Source organism: Salvelinus fontinalis, chromosome 13 (genome assembly GCF_029448725.1).
Source record: "Salvelinus fontinalis isolate EN_2023a chromosome 13, ASM2944872v1, whole genome shotgun sequence".
Classification (NCBI taxonomy): Eukaryota; Metazoa; Chordata; class Actinopteri; order Salmoniformes; family Salmonidae; genus Salvelinus; species Salvelinus fontinalis.
Window position 1 is genome coordinate 2,890,459 of NC_074677.1, and position 21,899 is coordinate 2,912,357.

Here is a 21,899-nt window from a genome sequence, read left to right on the forward strand (position 1 = left end):
AGGGTCAGGGGTTAATGTTAGGGAGGGAGACAAGGTCAGGGGTTAATGTTAGGGAGGGAGACAAGGTCAGAGGTTAATGTTAGGGAGGGAGACAGGGTCAGAAGTTAGGGAGGGAGACCAGGTCAGGGGTTAATGTTAGGGAGGGAGACAAGGTCAGGGGTTAATGTTAGGGAGGGAGACAGGGTCAGGGGTTAATGTTAGGGAGGGAGACAGGGTCAGGGGTTAATGTTAAGGAGGGAGACAGGGTCAGGGAGCGAGACAGGGTCAGGGGTTAATGTTAGGGAGGGAGACGGGGTCAGGGGTTAATGTTAGGGAGGGAGACAGGGTCAGGGGTTAATGTTAGGGAGGGAGACAGGGTCAGGGGTTAATGTTAGGGAGGGAGACGGGGTCAGGGGTTAATGTTAGGGAGGGAGACAGGGTCAGGGGTTAATGTTAGGGAGGGAGACTGGGTCAGGGGTTAATGTTAGGGAGGGAGACCGGGTCAGGGGTTAATGTTAGGGAGGGACACCGGGTCAGGGGTTAATGTTAGGGAGGGAGACCGGGTCAGGGGTTAATGTTAGGGAGGGAGACCGGGTCAGGGGTTAATGTTAGGGAGGGAGACCGGGTCAGGGGTTAATGTTAGGGAGGGAGACCGGGTCAGGGGTTAATGTTAGGGAGGGAGACCGGGTCAGGGGTTAATGTTAGGGAGGGAGACAGGGTCAGGGGTTAATGTTAGGGAGGGAGACCGGGTCAGGGGTTAATGTTAGGGAGGGGGACCGGGTCAGAAGTTAGGGAGGGAGACAGGGTCAGGGGTTAATGTTAGGGAGGGAGACCGGGTCAGGGGTTAATGTTAGGGAGGGAGACCAGGTCAGGGGTTAATGTTAGGGAGGGAGACCGGGTCAGGGGTTAATGTTAGGGAGGGGGACCGGGTCAGGGGTTAATGTTAGGGAGGGAGACAAGGTCAGGGGTTAATGTTAGGGAGGGAGACAGGGTCAGGGGTTAATGTTAGGGAGGGAGACCGGGTCAGGGGTTAATGTTAGGGAGGGAGACCGGGTCAGGGGTTAATGTTAGGGAGGGGGACAGGGTCAGGGGTTAATGTTAGGGAGGGAGACCGGGTCAGGGGTTAATGTTAGGGAGGGAGACCGGGTCAGGGGTTACTGTTAGGGAGGGAGACCGGGTCAGGGGTTAATGTTAGGGAGGGAGACCGGGTCAGGGGTTAATGTTAGGGAGGGAGACCGGGTCAGGGGTTAATGTTAGGGAGGGAGACAGGGTCAGGGGTTAATGTTAGGGAGGGGGACCGGGTCAGGGGTTAATGTTAGGGAGGGAGACCGGGTCAGGGGTTAATGTTAGGGAGGGAGACCGGGTCAGGGGTTGATGTTAGGGAGGGAGACCGGGTCAGGGGTTAATGTTAGGGAGGGAGACCGGGTCAGGGGTTAATGTTAGGGAGGGAGACCGGGTCAGGGGTTAATGTTAGGGAGGGTGACCGGGTCAGGGGTTAATGTTAGGGAGGGAGACAGGATCAGGGTGTCTGTGACTGTTAGGGAGTGTCTTATCTACCAGTTGTTCCTGTTTAACCAGACTGTTCTCTCTGGCCTTGAGGCAAATCTCCCTCTCTGTTTCGGTTGCTCCCTCCGTCTCTCTCTCTCTCTCCCTCCGTCTCTCGCTCCCTTCCTCCGTCTGTCCCTCGCTCCCTCCGTCTCTTGCTCTCTCCCTTCCTCGCTCTCTCCGTCCCTCGCTCTCTCCCTTCCTCTGTCTCTCGCTCTCTCCCTTCCTCGCTCTCTCCCTTCCTCGCTCTCTCTCCCTTCCTCGCTCTCTCTCCCTTCCTCGCTCTCTCTCCCTTCCTCGCTCTCTCTCCCTTCCTCGCTTGCTCCCTTCCTCGCTCTCTCTCCCTTCCTCGCTCTCTCTCCCTTCCTCGCTCTCTCTCCCTTCCTCGCTCTCTCTCCCTTCCTCGCTCTCTCTCCCTTCCTCGCTCTCTCTCCCTTCCTCGCTCTCTCTCCCTTCCTCGCTCTCTCTCCCTTCCTCGCTTGCTCCGTCCCTCCCCCTGTCTCTCCCTCCCTCCCCGTCTCTCCCTCTCCTTCCCTGTCTCATTTTGAACGAGCATATCTCCTGTGCTGTTTGAGCTGCAGTCACAACATTTTGTACATATACAGAGCATATATATATATACATACACATACACAGCATATATATATATATATATATACATACATACAGAGCATTCGGAAAGTATTCAGACCCGTTGACTTTTTCCACGATTTGTTATATTACGGAAATATGACATTTCCATAAGTATTCAGACCATTTACTCAGTGCTTTGTTAAAGCACCTCTGGCAGCGATTACAGCCTTGATTCTTCTTGGGTATGACGTTACAAGCTTGGCACACCTGTATTTGGGAAGTTTCTCCCATTCTTCTCTGCAGATCCTCTTAATCGCTGTCAGGTAAACCTTCGCTCGAAGGTAAACCTTCGCCCCAGTCTGAGGTCCTGAGCGCTCTGGAGCAGGTTTTCATCAAGGATCTCTCTGTCCTTTGCTCCGTTCATCTTTCCCTTAGACCTGACTAGTCTTCCTGTCCCTGCCACTGAAAAACATCCCCACAGCATGATGCTGCCACCACCATGCGTCACCATAAGGATGGTGCCAGGTTTCCTCCAGACGTGACGCTTGGCATTCAGGCCAAAGAGTTCAATCTTGGTTTCATCAGACCAGAGAATCTTGTTTCTCATGGTCAGAGTCCTTTAGGTGCCTTTTGGCAAACTCCAAGCGGGCTGTCATGTGCCTTTTACTGAGGAGTGGCTTCTGTCTGGCCACTCTACCATAAAGGCCTGGTTGGAGGAATGCTGCAGAGATGGGAGAACATTTCAGAAAGACAACCATCTCCACAGAGGAACTCTAGAGATCTGTCAGTGACCACCGGGTTCTTAGTCACCTTCCTGACCAAGGCCCTTCTCCCTGACTGCTCAGTTTGGCCGGCCAGCCAGCTCTAGGAAGAGTCTTGGAGGTTCCAAACTTCTTCCATTTAATAATGATGGAGGCCACTGTGTTCTTGAGGACCTTCAATGCTGCAGAAATGTTTTGGTACCCTTCCCCAGATCTGTGCCTGGACACAACTCTGTCTCGGATCACTACGGACAGTCGAATTTAAAAAAAATCCATTTTAGAATAAGGCTGTAACGTAACAAAACGTGGAAAAAGTCAAAGGGTCTGAATATTTTCTGAGTGCCCTGTATGTGTGTGTATATATATATATATATATATATATATATATATATATATATATATATATATATATATATATATATATATATATGCTGTGTATGTGTATGTATGCAGCCTCTCATAAGCAACAGGTTTCCCATTAGGACCTACAAGCTCCGCCCATTAGATGTTCTACTAATTAGATGTTCTCCGCCCCGCTTGCCCTATTTTGACAAGCCGCCCAGCTTGCCCTATTTTGACAAGCCGCCCAGCTTGCCCTATTTTGACAAGCCGCCCTGCTTGCCCTATTTTGACAAGCCGCCCTGCTTGCCCTATTTTGACAAGCCGCCCTGCTTGCCCTATTTTGACAAGCCGCCCTGCTTGCCCTATTTTGACAAGCCGCCCTGCTTGCCCTATTTTGACAAGCCGCCCTGCTTGCCCTATTTTGACAAGCCGCCCAGCTTGCCCTATTTTGACAAGCCGCCCAGCTTGCCCTATTTTGACAAGCCGCCCTGCTTGCCCTATTTTGACAAGCCGCCCAGCTTGCCCTATTTTGACAAGCCGCCCAGCTTGCCCTATTTTGACAAGCCGCCCAGCTTGCCCTATTTTGACAAGCCGCCCAGCTTGCCCTATTTTGACAAGCCGCCCTGCTTGCCCTATTTTGACAAGCCGCCCTGCTTGCCCTATTTTGACAAGCCGCCCAGCTTGCCCTATTTTGACAAGCCGCCCTGCTTGCCCTATTTTGACAAGCCGCCCTGCTTGCCCTATTTTGACAAGCTGCCCTGCTTGCCCTATTTTGACAAGCTGCCCTGCTTGCCCTATTTTGACAAGCTGCCCTGCTTGCCCTATTATGACAAGCCGCCCAGCTTGCCATATTTTGACAAGCTGCCCTGCTTGCCCTATTTTGACAAGCTGCCCTGCTTGCCCTATTTTGACAAGCTGCCCTGCTTGCCCTATTATGACAAGCCGCCCAGCTTGCCCTAGTTTGACAAGCCGCCCAGCTTGCCCTTTTTTGACAAGCCGCCCTGCTTGCCCTAGTTTGACAAGCCGCCCTGCTTGCCCTATTTTTTTTATATATTTTTTTAAACATTTTATCCCCTTTTCTCCCCAATTTTCGTGGTATCCAATCGCTAGTAATTATTATCTTGTCTCATCGCTACAACTCCCGTACGGGCTTAGGAGAGACGAAGGTCGGAAGCCATGCGTCCTCCGAGGCACAACCCAACCAAGCCGCACTGCTTCTTTAACACAGCGCGCCTCCAACCCGGAAGCCAGCCGCACCAATGTGTCGGAGGAAACACCGTGCACCTGGCCGCCTCGGTTAGCGCGCACTGCGCCCAGCCCGCCACAGGAGTCGCCGGAGCGCGATGAGACAAGGAAATCCCTACCGGCCAAACCCTCCCTAACCCGGACGACGCTAGCCCAATTGTGCGTCGCCCCACGGACCTCCCGGTCGCGGCCGGCTGCGACAGAGCCTGGGGGCGAACCCAGAGACTCTGGTCGCGCAGTTAGCACTGCGATGCAGTGCCCTAGACCACTGCGCCACCCGGGAGGCCTGCTTGCCCTATTTTGACAAGCCGCCCTGCTTGCCCTAGTTTTCGCCATTGCGGGCTTCCACCATTTTTATGTAGTCAACTGGGTGGGACTTTAACTTCATTGGCTGATCCCTCCAGGTGACCCTGCTGGTCATGTACAAATCAAACTTTGTCACATGCGCCGAATACAACAAGTGTAGACCTTACCGTGAAACGCTTTACTTACAAGCCCTTAACCAACAGCGCGGTTCAAGAAGAGCTAAGAAAATATTTACCAAATAAACTAAAGTAAAAAATTATTAAAAGTAACACAAAATAACGAGGATATTTACAGGAGGTACTGGGACCGAGTCAGTGTGCGGGGGCACAGGTTAGTTGAGGTAATATGTACATGTAGGTAGGGGTGAAGTGACTATGCATAGATAATAAACAGAGAGTAGCAGCAGTGTACATGTAGGTAGGGGTAAAGTGACTATGTATAGATAATAAACAGAGAGTAGCAGCAGTGTACATGTAGGTAGGGGTAAAGTGACTATGCATAGATAATAAATAGCGAGTAACAGCAGTGTAAAAACAAATGGGGGTGGGGGGATTAATTGTTCAGCAGTCTTATGGCTTGGGGGTAGAAGCTGTTAAGGAGCATTTTGGTCCTAGATTTGGCTCGCTGGCACCGCTTGCCGTGCGGCAGCAGAGGAAACTGTCTTTGACTTGGGTGACTGGAGTCTGACACTTTTATGGTCTTTCCTCTGATACCGCCTGGTATAGAGGTCCTGGATGGCAGGAAGCTTGGCCCCAGGAATGTACTGGGCCGTACGCACTACCCTCTGTAGCGCCTTACAGATACCGAGCAGTTGCCATACCAGGCAGTGATGCAACCAGTCAGAATGCTCTCGATGGTGCAGTTGTAGAACTTCTTGAGGATCTGGGGACCCATGCCAAATCTTTTCAGTCTCCTGGGGGGGAATAGGTTTTGTCGTGCCCTCTTCACGACTGTCTTGGTGTGTTTGGACCATGACAGTTCGTTGGTGATGTGGATACCGAGGAACTTGAAGCTCTCAACCTGCTCCACTATTGTCCCATCGATGTGAATGGGGCCCTGTTCGTCCCGCCTTTTCCTGTAGTCCACGCTCAGCTCCATTGTCTTGCTCACACTGAGGGAGAGGTTGTTGTCCTGGCTCCACACAGCCAGTTATCTGACCTCCTCCCTATAGGCCGTCTCATCGTTGTCGGGGTTCAAGCCTTGTGTCGAAAGCAAACTTAATGATGGTTTTGGATTTGTGTTTGGCCACGCAGTCGTGTGTGAACAGGACTACAGGAGGGGACTAAGTACGCACCCCTGAGGGGCCCCAGTACCTACCCTTACCACCTGGGGGCGGCCCATCAGGAAGTCCAGGATCCAATTGCAGAGGGAGGTGTTTAGTCCCAGGGTCCTTAGCTTAGTGATGAGCTTCCTGGGCACTATGGTGTTGGACGCTGAGCTGTAGTCAATGAACAGCATTCTCACATAGGTGTTCCTCTTGTCCAGGTGGGAAAGGGCAGTGTGGAGTGCAATAGAGATTGCATCATCTGTGGATCTGTTGGGGCGGTATGCGAATTGGAGTGGGTCTAGGGTGTCCGGAAGGATGCTGTTGATGTGAGCCATGACCAGCCTTCCAAAGCACTTAATGGCTACAGACGTGAGTGCCACGGGGCGGTAATGATTTAGGCAGGTTAACTTCGCTTCCTTGGGCACAGGGACTATGGTGGTCTGCTTGAAACATGTAGGTATTACAGACTCGGTCAGGGACAGGTTGAAAATGTCAGTGAAGACACTTTCCAGTGTGCTTTGAGTACACGTCCTGGTAATCCGTCTGGCCCTGCGGCTTTGTGAATGTTGACCTGTTTAAAGATCTTGCTCACATCGGCTACCGAGATTGTTATCACACAGTCATCCAGAACAGCTGATGCTCTCGTGCATGCTTCAGTGTTGCTTGCCTCAAAGCGAGCATAAAAGGCATTTAGCTCGTCTGGTAGGCTCGCGTCACTGGGCAGCTCGGGTTTCCCTTTGTGGACCGTAATAGTTTTCAAGCCCTGGCACATCCGACGAGCATCAGAGCCGGTGAAGTAGGATTCAATCTTAATCCTGTATTGACGCTCTGCTTGTTTGATGGTTCATCTGGAGGCATAGCGGGATTTCTTATAAGCGTCCGGATTAGTGTCCCGCTCCTTGAAAGCAGCAGCTCGAGCATTAATGGCAGAAGTACAATCAGTAAAATTATACAAATATCTTAAATATAGTCGCGTCAAGAGCTCCTCAAATAATACATAAACAGCCAAAGTGCACTGGAAAAAACAATACAGAGGGAAGAACCAATCAGACAGACCGAAGAACCAATCAGACAGACCGAAGAACCAATCAGACAGACCGAAGAACCAATCAGACAGACCGAAGAACCAATGCAGACAGAACAAAGAACCAATCAGACAGACCGAAGAACTAATCAGACAGACCGAAGAACTAATCAGACAGACCGAAGAACTAATCAGACAGAACGAAGAACCAATCAGACAGACCGAAGAACCAATCAGACAGACCGAAGAACCAATCAGACAGACCAAAGAAAAAATGCAGACGTAGTAACACTACAGACGGAGTAACAATACAGAGTGACAATACAGACAGAGTAACACTACAGACAGAGTAACACTACAGACAGAGTAACAATACAGACAGAGTAACACTAGAGAGTAACACTACAGACAGAGTAACACTACAGACAGAGTAACAATACAGACAGAGTAACAATACAGACAGAGTAACACTACAGACAGAGTAACAATACAGACAGAGTAACACTATAGAGTAACACTACAGACAGAGTAACACTACAGACAGAGTAACAATACAGACAGAGTAACAATACAGACAGAGTAACAATACAGACAGAGTAACAATACAGACAGAGTAACAATACAGACAGAGTAACAATACAGACAGAGTAACAATACAGACAGAGTGACAATACAGACAGAGTAACAATACAGACAGAGTAACAATACAGACAGAGTGACAATACAGACAGAGTGACAATACAGACAGAGTAACAATACAGACAGAGTAACAATACAGACAGAGTGACAACACAGACAGAGTAACAATACAGAGTAACAATACAGACGGAGTAACAATACAGAGTAACAATACAGACGGAGTAACAATACAGACAGAGTGACAATACAGACAGAGTAACAATACAGACAGAGTAACATCACAGACAGAGTAACAATACAGAGTAACAATACAGACGGAGTAACAATACAGACAGAGTGACAATGCAGACAGAGTAACAATACAGACAGAGTAACATCACAGACAGAGTAACAATACAGACAGAGTAACAATACAGAGTAACAATACAGACGGAGTAACAATACAGACAGAGTGACAATACAGACAGAGTAACAATACAGGCAGAGTAACATCACAGACAGAGTAACAATACAGACAGAGTAACAATACAGAGTAACAATACAGACAGAGTAACAATACAGACAGAGTAACAATACAGACAGAGTAACAATACAGACAGAGTAACAATACAGAGTAACAATACAGACAGAGTAACAATACAGACAGAGTAACAATACAGACAGAGTAACATCACAGACAGAGTAACAATACAGACGGAGTAACAATACAGACAGAGTAACAATACAGACAGAGTAACAATACAGACAGAGTAACAATACAGACAGAGTAACAATACAGACAGAGTAACAATACAGAGTAACAATACAGACAGAGTAACAATACAGACAGAGTAACAATACAGACAGAGTAACAATACAGACAGAGTAACAATACAGACAGAGTAACACTACAGACAGAGTAACAATACAGACAGAGTAACAATACAGAGTAACAATACAGACAGAGTAACAATACAGACAGAGTGACAATACAGACAGAGTAACAATACAGACAGAGTGACAATACAGACAGAGTAACAATACAGACAGAGTGACAATACAGACAGAGTGACAATACAGACAGAGTAACAATACAGACAGAGTGACAATACAGACAGAGTAACAATACAGAGTAACAATACAGACAGAGTAACAATACAGAGTAACAATACAGACAGAGTAACAATACAGACAGAGTAACAATACAGACAGAGTAACAATACAGACAGAGTAACAATACAGACGGTGTGACAATACAGACAGGGTAACACTACAGACAGAGTAACAATACAGAGTAACAATACTGACAGAGTAACAATACAGACAGAGTAACAATACAGACAGAGTAACAATACAGAGTAACAATACAGACAGAGTAACAATACAGACAGAGTGACAATACAGACAGAGTGACAATACAGACAGAGTAACAATACAGACAGAGTGACAATACAGACAGAGTAACAATACAGAGTAACAATACAGACAGAGTAACAATACAGAGTAACAATACAGACAGAGTAACAATACAGACAGAGTAACAATACAGACAGAGTAACAATACAGACAGAGTAACAATACAGACGGTGTGACAATACAGACAGAGTAACAATACAGACAGAGTAACAATACAGACGGTGTGACAATACAGACAGAGTAACACTACAGACGGTGTGACACTGTGGACGGAGTAACAATACAGACAGAGTAACAATACAGACAGAGTGACAATACAGACAGAGTAACAATACAGAGTAACAATACAGACAGAGTAACAATACAGACAGAGTGACATCACAGACAGAGTAACAATACAGACAGAGTAACAATACAGACAGAGTGACATCACAGACAGAGTGACAATACAGACAGAGTAACAATACAGACAGAGTAACAATACAGACAGAGTAACAATACAGACAGAGTAACACTACAGACAGAGTAACAATACAGAGTAACAATACAGACAGAGTGACATCACAGACAGAGTGACAATACAGACAGAGTGACAATACAGACAGAGTAACAATACAGACAGAGTGACATCACAGACAGAGTGACAATACAGACAGAGTAACAATACAGACAGAGTAACAATACAGACGGTGTGACAATACAGACAGAGTAACAATACAGACAGAGTAACAATACAGACAGAGTGACATCACAGACAGAGTGACATCACAGACAGAGTAACAATACAGACAGAGTAACAATACAGACAGAGTAACAATACGGACAGAGTAACATTACAGACAGAGTGACATCACAGACAGAGTAACAATACAGACAGAGTAACAATCCAGACAGAGTAACATTTAAAAGAGATCTAGATGAGGGAATGTTTGGTAGGTCACATTTAAAAGAGATCTAGATGAGGGAATGTTTGGTAGGTCACATTTAAAACAGATCTAGATTAGAGAATGTTTGGTAGGTCACATTTAAAAGACATCTAGATGAGGGAATGTTTGGTAGGTCACATTTAAAAGAGATCTAGATGAGGGAATGTTTGGTAGGTCACATTTAAAACAGATCTAGATGAGGGAATGTTTGGTAGGTCACATTTAAAACAGATCTAGATGAGGGAATGTTTGGTAGATCACATTTAAAACAGATCTAGATGAGGGAATGTTTGGTAGGTCACATTTAAAAGAGATCTAGATGAGGGAATGTTTGGTAGGTCACATTTAAAAGAGATCTAGATGAGGGAATGTTTGGTAGGTCACATTTAAAAGAGATCTAGATGAGGGAATGTTTGGTAGGTCACATTTAAAAGAGATCTAGATGAGGGAATGTTTGGTAGGTCACATTTAAAAGAGATCTAGATGAGGGAATGTTTGGTAGGTCACATTTAATAGAGATCTAGATGAGGGAATGTTTGGTAGGTCACATTTAAAAGAGATCTAGATGAGGGAATGTTTGGTAGGTCACATTTAAAAGAGATCTAGATGAGGGAATGTTTGGTAGGTCACATTTAAAAGAGATCTAGATGAGGGAATGTTTGGTAGGTCACATTTAATAGAGATCTAGATGAGGGAATGTTTGGTAGGTCACATTTAAAAGAGATCTAGATGAGGGAATGTTTGGTAGGTCACATTTAAAAGAGATCTAGATGAGGGAATGTTTGGTAGGTCACATTTAAAAGAGATCTAGATGAGGGAATGTTTGGTAGGTCACATTTAATAGAGATCTAGATGAGGGAATGTTTGGTAGGTCACATTTAAAAGAGATCTAGATGAGGGAATGTTTGGTAGGTCACATTTAAAAGAGATCTAGATGAGGGAATGTTTGGTAGGTCACATTTAAAAGAGATCTAGATGAGGGAATGTTTGGTAGGTCACATTTAAAAGAGATCTAGATGAGGGAATGTTTGGTAGGTCACATTTAAAAGAGATCTAGATGAGGGAATGTTTGGTAGGTCACATTTAAAACAGATCTAGATGAGGGAATGTTTGGTAGGTCACATTTAAAACAGATCTAGATGAGGGAATGTTTGGTAGATCACATTTAAAAGAGATCTAGATGAGGGAATGTTTGGTAGGTCACATTTAAAACAGATCTAGATGAGGGAATGTTTGGTAGATCACATTTAAAAGAGATCTAGATGAGGGAATGTTTGGTAGATCACATTTAAAAGAGATCTAGATGAGGGAATGTTTGGTAGGTCACATTTAAAACAGATCTAGATGAGGGAATGTTTGGTAGGTCACATTTAAAACAGATCTAGATGAGGGAATGTTTGGTAGGTCACATTTAAAACAGATCTAGATGAGGGAATGTTTGGTAGGTCACAATTAAAACAGATCTAGATGAGGGAATGTTTGGTAGGTCACATTTAAAACAGATCTAGATGAGGGAATGTTTGGTAGATCACATTTAAAACAGATCTAGATGAGGGAATGTTTGGTAGATCACATTTAAAACAGATCTAGATTAGAGAATGTTTGGTAGGTCACATTTAAAACAGATCTAGATTAGAGAATGTTTGGTAGGTCACATTTAAAACAGATCTAGGTGAGGGAATGTTTGGTAGATCACATTTAAAACAGATCTAGATTAGAGAATGTTTGGTAGGTCACATTTAAAACAGATCTAGGTGAGGGAATGTTTGGTAGATCACATTTAAAACAGATCTAGATTAGAGAATGTTTGGTAGGTCACATTTAAAACAGATCTAGGTGAGGGAATGTTTGGTTCCCCAAGGCACAGCAGTTGAAAACCACTGCACTAGACTAGCGCTTCCGTAACTGTTCCTGTGAGTGAGTGGGTGAGTGGGTGAGTGGGTGAGTGGGTGGGTGAGTGGGTGAGTGAGTGGGTGAGTGGGTGAGTGGGTGAGTGGGTGTCCGTCCTATCTGCTGTAATTCTCCTGTTTTATCAGGTGTCCTGTGATTCTCTCTCTCTCTTTATCAATGCTTGGCTATGAAAAGACAACTGACATCTACTCCCGAGATATGGAACTGTGGCATCTTCTATAGCCATAGGGATTCTCTCTGTGGCATCCTCTATAACCACTGAGATTGCTAGTCGGGCGGGACGGTGCGGGCAGCGATCGGTTGAAGAGCATGCATTTAGTTTTACTAGCAGTTAAGAGCAGTTGGAGGCCACGGAAGGAGAGTTGTATGGCGTTGAAGCTCGTCTGGAGGTTAGTTAACACAGTGTCCAAAGAAGGGCCAGAAGTATACAGAATGGTGTCGTCTGCGTAGAGGTGGATCAGAGAATCACCAGCAACAAGAGCGACATCATTGATGTATACAGAGAAAAGAGTCGGCCCGAGAATTGAACCCTGTGGTACCCCCATAGAGACTGCCAGAGGTCCGGACAACAGGCCCTCCGATTTGACACACTAAACTATCTGTGAAGTAGTTGGTGAACCAGGCGAGGCAGTCATTTGAGAAACCAAGGCTGTTGAGTCTGCTGATAAGAATGTGGTGATTGACAGAGTCGAAAGCCTTGGCCAGGTCGATGAAGACGGCTGCACAGTACTGTCTTTTATCAATGGCGGTTATGATATCGTTTAGGACCTTGATTATGGCTGAGGTGCACCTGTGACTAGCTCGGAAACCGGATTGCATAGTGGAGAAGGTGCGGTGGGATTCAAAATGGTCGGTGATCTGTTTGTTCACTTGGCTTTCGAAGACTTTAGAAAGGCAGGGTAGAATGGATATAGGTCTATAACAATTTGGGTCTAGAGTGTCTCCCCCTTTGAAGAGGGGGATGACCGCGGCAGCTTTCCAATCTTTAGGAATCTCAGAGGACACGAAAGAGAGGTTGAACAGACTAGTAGACTAGGGGTTGCGACAATGGGGGCGGATCATTTTAGAGAGAGAGGGTCCAGATTGTCTAGCGGTCTGGATTTGGGTGAAGGAGAAGTGGGGGAGGTTTGGGCAAGTTGCTGTGGAGGGTGCAGGACTGCTGGCTGGGGTAGCCAGGTGGAAAGCATTGGCAGCCGTAAAGAAAGGCTTATTGAAATGATCGATTATCATGGATTTATCGGTGGTGACAGTGTTTCCTAGCCTCAGTGCAGTGGGCAGCTGGGAGGAGGTGCACTTATTCTCCATGGACTTTAGTGTCCCAGAACTTTTTGGAGTTTGTGCTACAGGATGCACATTTCTGTTGAAAAAGTTAGCCTTTGCTTTCCTAACTGCCTGTGTATATTGGTTCCTAACTTCCCTGAAAAGTTGCATATCACGGGGGCTATTCCATGCAGAACGCCACAGGATGTTTTTGTGCTGGTCGAGGGCAGTCAGATCTGGAGTGAACCAAGGGCTATATCTGTTCTTAGTTCTACATGTTTTTAATGGGGCTTATTTAAGATGGTGAGGAAAGCACTTTTAAAGAATAACTAGGCATCCTCTACTGACGGGATGAGATCAATATCCTTCCAGGATACCCGGGCAAGGTCGATTAGAAAGGCCTACTCGCTGAAGTATTTAAGGGAGCGTTTGACAGTGATGAGTGGAGGTCGTTTGACCGCTGACCCATTACGGATGCAGGCAATGAGGCAGTGATCGCTGAGATTCTGGTTGAAAACAGCAGAGGTGTATTTAGAGATCAAGTTGGTTAGGATGATATCTATGAGGGTGCCCGTGTTTACGGATTTGGGGTTGTACCTGGTGGGTTCATTGATAATTTGTGTGAGATTGAGGGCATCAAGCTTAGAATGTAGGACGGCCCGGGTGTTAAGCATGTCCCAGTTTAGGTCACCTAGCAGTACCAACTCTGACGATAGATGGGGGGCAATCAATTCACATAAGGTGTCCAGGGCACAGCTGGGGGCTGATTGGGGTCTATAACAAGCGGCAACAGTTATTTATAGAAAGGTGGATTTTTAAAAGTAAGCTCAAACTGTTTGGGACCTGGATAGTAAGTCAGAACTCTGCAGACTAACTCCGCCCCCTTTAGCAGATATCTTGACGGAAATTTCTGAATTTTTGGTGGCCTTCCTACTGTGACCTAGGTGTGGGTCTCTCTTTCTCTGTGTCTCTCTCTCTCTCATTACTGTTACCTAGGTGTGGGTCTCTCTTTCTCTGTGTCTCTCTCTCTCTCATTACTGTTACCTAGGTGTGGGTCTAACCAGGAGGTGGTCTTGGTGATGTGGTTGATGTAGTAGACCTCTCCTTCAGGAGTCACTGCCTGTTCCCAACCCTCTGGGAGGGGGCCTGGAGCGGACACACAGGACAGAGGGAGGCATGGAGAGAAAGGACTTTAGTGGTACTGTCAACAAGAATGAAATATAATCAATTAATAAAACATGTAAGGAGAGAAAAAGACAGAGACAGAGACAGAGAGACACAGAGACAGAGACACACAGAGAAAGACAGAGAGAGACAGAGAGACACAGAGACAGAGACACACAGAGAAAGACAGAGAGAGACAGAGAGACACAGAGACAGAGACACACAGAGAAAGACAGAGAGAGACAGAGAGAGACACAGAGACAGAGACAGAGAAAGACAGAGAAAGAGACAAAGAGACAGAGAGAGACAGAGACAGATAAGAGACAGACAGATCAGAGACAGAGAGAGACAGAGACAGATAAGAGACAGACAGATCAGAGAGAGAGAGACAGACAGACAGAGAGAGAGACAGACAAACAGAGACAGCGAGAGAGAGAGACAAACAGACAGAGAGAGACAGTGAGAGAGCGAGAGACAGAAAGAGAGACAGAGTGACAGACAGACGGAGAGAGAGAAGAAGAGGGTGGTACCTGTGTTGGAGTTGGTGTTACTCTGTGTGTTGGGTGCAGGGTGTGCCAGGGTGTGTGTGTGTGGCGGGGGAGCAGAGAGCAGGTGGGGTGCTGCGTTGGTCTGGAGATGGGAGAGACGGGGGTCATGCCATGTGGTCGTCTGGTCCAGGTGACTACACACACACACACACACACACACACACACACACACACACACACACACACACACACACACACACACACACACACACACACACACACACACACACACACACACACACACACACACACACACACACACACACACACACACACACACACACACACACACACAGTTAGGAGGAGGTAGAGGATGTAGATTTCTGAGCCATGTAATTGGTTGTTGTCTGCCAGTCAGATTGGTTAATGTTGTTTCTCCATGTGAGGTTTTTCCCTAACAGGCTTCCATAGTCTGCTGCAGTTTAGCAGCTGGTTTAACCTGCTGGTTTAGGACTGGTTTTACCTGCCACACAGAGATACCTACTTGAGGAAGTAGCACTGTCCTGAGGGAGTCTTGGTCATCTCCCAGCCCGGAGGGAGGGGCACGTCGTCAGGGAGCGGCTGTGTTGCCATGACACTGGTTGCTGGGGCAGAAAGGGCGTTGATGGGGAGCGAGGCGGGAGAGGAGTGGGCACGCACATGATGAGGTGTCAGAGACCCAACGATGGTCCCATCTGAACTGGCCTGGACAGACACACAAGCACACATTTAGATCAGTGTCTCGGGGCAAGTTCAACTGATTGAGGTCTGATGGTCCAATGTGTGGAACACTAGTCTGTGGCGACCTAAATGCCAGAACGGACAAGAACCTGACACCCTCAGCACACAGGGGGACAAACACCTGCCTGGAGGTGACAGCATTCCCTCCCCCATATGCCCACCTAGGCACAACTACGACAACATAACCAACAAAAACAGGTCACAACTCCTGCAGCTCTGTCACACGCTGGGTATGTACATAGTCAATGGTAGGCTTCGAGGGGACTCCTATGGTAGGTACACCTATAGCTCATCTCTTGGCAGTAGTACTGTAGACTACTTTATCACTGACCTCAACCCAGAGTCCTATGGTAGGTTCACCTATAGCTCATCTCTTGGCAGTAGTACTCTACTTTATCACTGACCTCAACCCAGAGTCCTATGGTAGGTTCACCTATAGCTCATCTCTTGGCAGTAGTACTCTACTTTATCACTGACCTCAACCCAGAGTCCTATGGTAGGTACACCTATAGCTCATCTCTTGGCAGTAGTACTCTACTTTATCACTGACCTCAACCCAGAGTCCTATGGTAGGTTCACCTATAGCTCATCCCTTGGCAGTAGTACTCTACTTTATCACTGACCTCAACCCAGAGTCTCTCAGAGCGTTCACAGTCAGCCCACCGACACCCCTATCAGACCACAGCAAAAGTAGTCTAAATGAACTGAACAATAATCACTCAAGAGGCATCAAAGCCAAAGGAACTGAGTAATATTAAGAAATGCTATAGATGGAAGGAAAGTAGTGTGGAAACCTACCAAAAAACAATTAGGCAACAACAAATTCAATCCCTTCTAGACAACTTCCTGGACAAAATGTTTCACTGTAATAGTGAAGGTGTAAACTTGGCAGTGGAAAACCTAAACAGTATATTTGACCTCTCAGCTTCCCTGTCAAGTCTAAACATTTCAAGCAGACAATCTAATAAAATTAACAACAATGACAAATGGTTTGATGAAAAATGCAAAAACCTAAGAAATAAATTGAGAAACCTGTCCAACCAAAAACATAGAGACCCAGAAAACCTGAGTCTACACCTTCACTATGGTGAATCACTAAAACAATACAGAAATACACTACGGAAAAAGAAGGAACAGCATGTCAGAAATCAGCTCATTGTATTTGAAGAATCCATAGACTCCAACCACTTCTGGGAAAATTGGAAAACACTAAACCCAAAAAGGCCTGTGGTGTTGATGGTATCCTTAATGAAATGATCAAATATACAGACAACAAATTCCAATTGGCTGAAATACTAAAACTCTTTAACATCGTCCTCAGCTCTGGCATCTTCCCCAATATTTGGAATCAAGGAATGGTAGATGTGCAGAAGATGAATGTGCAAGTAGAGATACTGGTGTGCGAAGGAGCAAGATACATAAAATAAATACAGTGAGGGGATGAGGTAGATCGGATGGGCTATTTACAGATGGGCTATGTACAGGTGCAGTGATCTGTGAGCTACTCTGACAGTTGGTGCTTAAAGTTAGTGAGGAAGATATGAGTCTCCAGCTTCAGTGGTTTTTGCAGTTCGTTCCAGTCATTGGCAGCAGAGAACTGGAAGGACAGGCGACCAAAGGAAGAATTGGCTTTGGGGATGACCAGTGAAATATACCTGCTGGAGCGCGTGCTACGGGTGGGTGCTGCTATGGTGACCAGTGAGCTAAGATAAGGTGGGGCTTTACCTAGCAGAGACTTATAGATGACCTGGTGCCAGTGGGTTTGGCGACGAGTATGAAGCGAGGGCCAGCCAACGAGAGTGTACAGGTCGCAGTGGTGGGTAGTATATGGGGCTTTGGTGACAAAACGGATGGCACTGTGATAGACTGCATCCAGTTTGTTGAGTAGAGTGTTGGAGGCTATTTTGTAAATGACATCGCCGAAGTCGAGGATCGGTAGGATGGTCAGTTTTACGAGGGTATGTTTGGCAGCATGAGTGAAGGAGACTTTGTTGCAAAATAGGAAGCCGATTCTAGATTTAATTTTGGATTGGAGATGCTTAATGTGAGTCTGGAAGGAGAGTTTACAGTCTAACCAGACACCTAGGTATTTGTAGTTGTCCACATATTCTAAGTCAGAACCGTCCAGAGTAGTGATGCTGGACGGGCGGGCAGGTGCAGGCAGCAATCGGTTGAAGAGCATGTATTTAGTTTTACTTGTATTTAAGAGCAGTTGGAGGCCACGGACGGAGAGTTGTATGGCATTGAAGCTCGTCTGGAGGTTAGTTAACACAGTGTCCAACGAAAGGCCAGATGTATACAGAATGGTGTCATCTGCGTAGAGGTGGATCAAAGAATCACCAGCAGCAAGAGCGACATCATGGATGTATACAGAGAAGAGAGTCGGCCCGAGAATTGAACCCTGTGGCACCCCATAATCAAATCAAATCACATTTTATTTGTCACATACACATGGTTAGCAGATGTTAATGCGAGTGTAGCGAAATGCTTGTGCTTCTAGTTCCGACAATGCAGTAATAACAACAAGTAATCTAACCTAACAATTCCGCAACTACTACCTTATACACGCAAGTGTAAAGGGATAAAGAATATGTACATAAAGATATATGAATGAGTGATGGTACAGAACGGCATAGGCAAGATGCAGTAGATGGTATAGAGTACAGTATATACATATGAGATGAGTAATGTAGGGTATATAAACATAAAGTGGCATAGTTTAAAGTGGCTAGTGATACATGTATTACATAAAGATGGCAAGATGCAGTAGATGGTATAGAGTACGGTATATACATATGAGATGAGTACTGTAGGGTATGTAAACATTATATTAAGTGGCATTGTTTAAAGTGGCTAGTGATACATTTCCATCAATTCCCATTATTAAAGTGGCTGCTGCGCCTTCTTCACAACGCTGTCTGTGTGGGTGGACCAATTCAGTTTGTCCGTGATGTGTACGCCGATGAACTTACTACCCTCTCCACTACTGTCCCGTCGATGTGGATAGGGGGGTGCTCCCTCTGCTGTTTCCTGAAGTCCACGATCATCTCCTTTGTTTTGTTGACGTTGAGTGGGTGACGTTGAGTGACGTTGAGGTTATTTTCCTGACACCACACTCCGAGGGCCCTCACCTCCTCTCTGTAGGCCGTCTCGTCGTTGTTGGTAATCAAGCCTACCACTATAGTGTCGTCTGCAAACTTGATGATTGAGTTGGAGGCGTGCATGGCCACGCAGTCATGGGTGAACAGGGAGTACAGGAGAGGGCTCAGAACGCACCCTTGTGGGGCCCCAGTGTTGAGGATCAGCGGGGTGGAGATGTTGTTACCTACCCTTACCACCTGGGGGCGGCCCGTCAGGAAGTCTAGTACCCAGTTGCACAGGGCGGGGTCGAGACCCAGGGTCTTGAGCTTGATGACGTGTTTGAAGGGTACTATGGTGTTAAATGCTGAGCTGTAGTCGATGAACAGCATTCTCACATAGGTATTCCTCTTGTCCAGATGGGATAGGGCAGTGTGCAGTGTGGTTGCGATTGCGTCGTTTGTGGACCTATTGGGTCGGTAAGCAAATTGAAGTGGGTCTCGGGTGACACGTAGGGTGGAGGTGATATGATCCTTGACTAGTCTCTCAAAGCACTTCATGATGACGGAAGTGAGTGCTACAGGGCGATAGTCGTTTTGCTCAGTTACCTTAGCTTTCTTGGGAACAGGAACAATGGTGGCCCTCTTGAAGCATGTGGGAACAGCAGACTGGGATAAGGATTGATTGAATATGTCCGTAAACACAACAGCCAGCTGGTCTGCGCATGCTCTGAGGACGCGGCTGGGAATGCCGTCTGGGCCTGCAGCCCTGCGAGGGTTAACACGTTTAAATGTTTTACTCACCTCGGCTGCAGTGAAGGAGAGCCCGCAGGTTTTGGTAGCGGGCCGTGTCAGTGGCACTGTATTGTCCTCAAAGTGAGAAAAAAAGTTATTTAGTCTGTCTGGGAGCAAGACATCCTGGTCCGCGATGGGGCTGGTTTTCTTTTTGTAATCCGTGATTGACTGTAGACCCTGCCACATACCTCGTGTCTGAGCTGTTGAGTTGCGACTCTACTTTGTCTCTATACTGGCACTTAGCTTGTTTGATTGCCATAGAGACTGCCAGAGGGCCGGACAGCTGCCAGAGGGCCGGACAACAGGCCCTCCGATTTGACACACTGAACTCTGTCAGAGAAGTAGTTGGTGTACCAGGCGAGGCAGTCATTTGAGAAACCAAGGCTGTTGAGTCTGCCGATAAGAATGTGGTGATTGACAGAGTCGAAAGCCTTGGCCAGGTTGATGAATACGGCTGCACAGTAATGTCTCTTATCGATGGCGGTTATGATATCGTTTAAGACCTTGAGCGTGGCTGAGGTGCACCCATGACCAGCTCTGAAACCAGATTGCATTGCGAAGAAGGTACGGTGGGATTCGAAATGGTCGGTAATCTGTTTGTTAACTTGGCTTTCGAAGACCTTAGAAAGGCAGGGTAGGATAGATATAGGTCTGTAGCAGTTTGGGTCTAGAGTGTCTCGCCCTTTGAAGAGGGGCATGACCGCGGCAGCTTTCCAATCTTTGGGAATCTCAGACGATACGAGAGGTTGAACAGGCTAGTAATAGGGGTTGCAAAAATTTCGGCAGATAATTTTAGAAAGAGAGGGTCCAGATTGCTGATTTGTTGGGGTCCAGATTTTGCAGCTCTTTCAGAACATCAGCTATCTGGATTTGGGTGAAGGAGAAACGGGGGAGGCTTGGGCAAGTTGCTGTGGGGGGTGCAGGGCTGTTGATCGGGGTAGGGGTAGCCAGGTGGAAAGCATAGCCAGCCGTTGAGAAATGCTTATTAAAATGTTAGATTATCATCGATTTATCAGTGGTGACCGTGTTACCTAGCCTCAGTGCAGTGGGCAGCTGGGCGGAGGTGCTCTTATTCTCCATGGACTTTACAGTGTCCCAAAACTTTTTGGAGTTAGAGCTACAGGATGTGAATTTTTGCTTGAAAAAGCTAGCCTTTGCTTTTCTAACTGCCTGTGTATATTGGTTCCTGACTTCCCTGAAAAGTTGTATATCGCGGGGGCTATTCGATGCTAATGCAGTACGCCACAGGATGTTTTTGTGCTGGTCAAGAGCAGTCAGATCTGGAGTGAACCAAGGGCTGTATCTGTTCCTGGTTCTACATGTTTTTAATGGGGCTTATTTAAGATGGTGAGGAAACCACTTTTAAAGAATAACTAGGCATCCTCTACTGACGGGATGAGGTCAATATCCTTCCAGGATACCCGGGCAAGGTCGATTAGAAAAGCCTACTCGCTGAAGTGTTTTAGGGAGCGTTTGACAGTGACGAGGGGTGGTCGTTTGAAAGGGGACCCATTACGCATGCTGGCATTTTTAAAAAAAAAAATTTATTTTTATTTTTTTACCTTTATTTAACTAGGCAAGTCAGTTAAGAACAAATTCTTATTTTCAATGACGACCTAGGAACAGTGGGTTAACTGCCTGTTCAGGGGCAGAACGACAGATTTGTACCTTGTCAGCTCGGGGATCTGAACTTGAAACCTTCCGGTTACTAGTCCAACGCTCTAACCACTAGGCTACGCTGCCGCCCCAATGCTGCCGCTACACTGCCGCCCCAATGAGGCAGTGATCGCTGAGATCTTGGTTGAAAATAGCTGAGCTGTATTTGGAGGGCAATTTGGTTAGGATGATATCTATGAGGGTGCCCGTGTCTACGGATTTGGGGTTGTACCTGGTGGGTTCATTGATAATTTGTGTGAGATTGAGGGCATCTAGCTTAGAATGTAGGATGGCCCGGGTGTTAAGCATGTCCCAGTTTAGGTCACCTAGCAGCATGAGCTCTGAAGATAGATGGGGGGCAATCAGTTCACATATGGTGTCCAGAGCACAGCTGGGGGGCAGAGGGTGGTCTACAGAAAGTGGCAACAGTGAGAGACTTGTTTCTGGAAAAGTGGATTTTTAGAAGTAGTAGCTCAAATTATTTGGGCACAGACCTGGATAGCATGACTGAACTCTGCAGGCTATCTCTGCAGTAGATTGCAACTCCGCCCCCTTTGGCAGTTCGATCTTGTCGGAAAATGTTATAGTTAGGGATGGAAATTTCAGGACTTTTGGTGGCCTTTCTAAGCCAGGATTCAGACATGGCTTGGACATCCGTGTTGGCAGAGTGTGCTAAACAGTGAATAAAACAAACTTAGGGAGGAGGCTTCTAATGTTAACACGCATGAAACCAAGGCTTTTACGGTTACAGAAGTCAACAAATGAG

At 46.5% G+C, this 21,899-nt stretch overlaps 1 protein-coding gene across 1 annotated transcript in view; it reads right to left on the reverse strand.

The window, feature by feature from the left end:
• The window catches only part of LOC129867917 (transcriptional coactivator YAP1-like), a 67,435-nt gene that overhangs the window by 37,399 nt on the left and 8,137 nt on the right, over positions 1-21,899 (reverse strand). The window contains exons 2-4 of the mRNA XM_055941405.1: positions 15,370-15,569; positions 14,868-15,019; positions 14,218-14,319 (exon numbers count right to left, since the gene is read on the reverse strand). Of these exons, the coding sequence (XP_055797380.1) occupies positions 14,218-14,319; positions 14,868-15,019; positions 15,370-15,569 (454 nt within the window). The remainder of the gene's footprint in view (positions 1-14,217; positions 14,320-14,867; positions 15,020-15,369; positions 15,570-21,899) is intronic.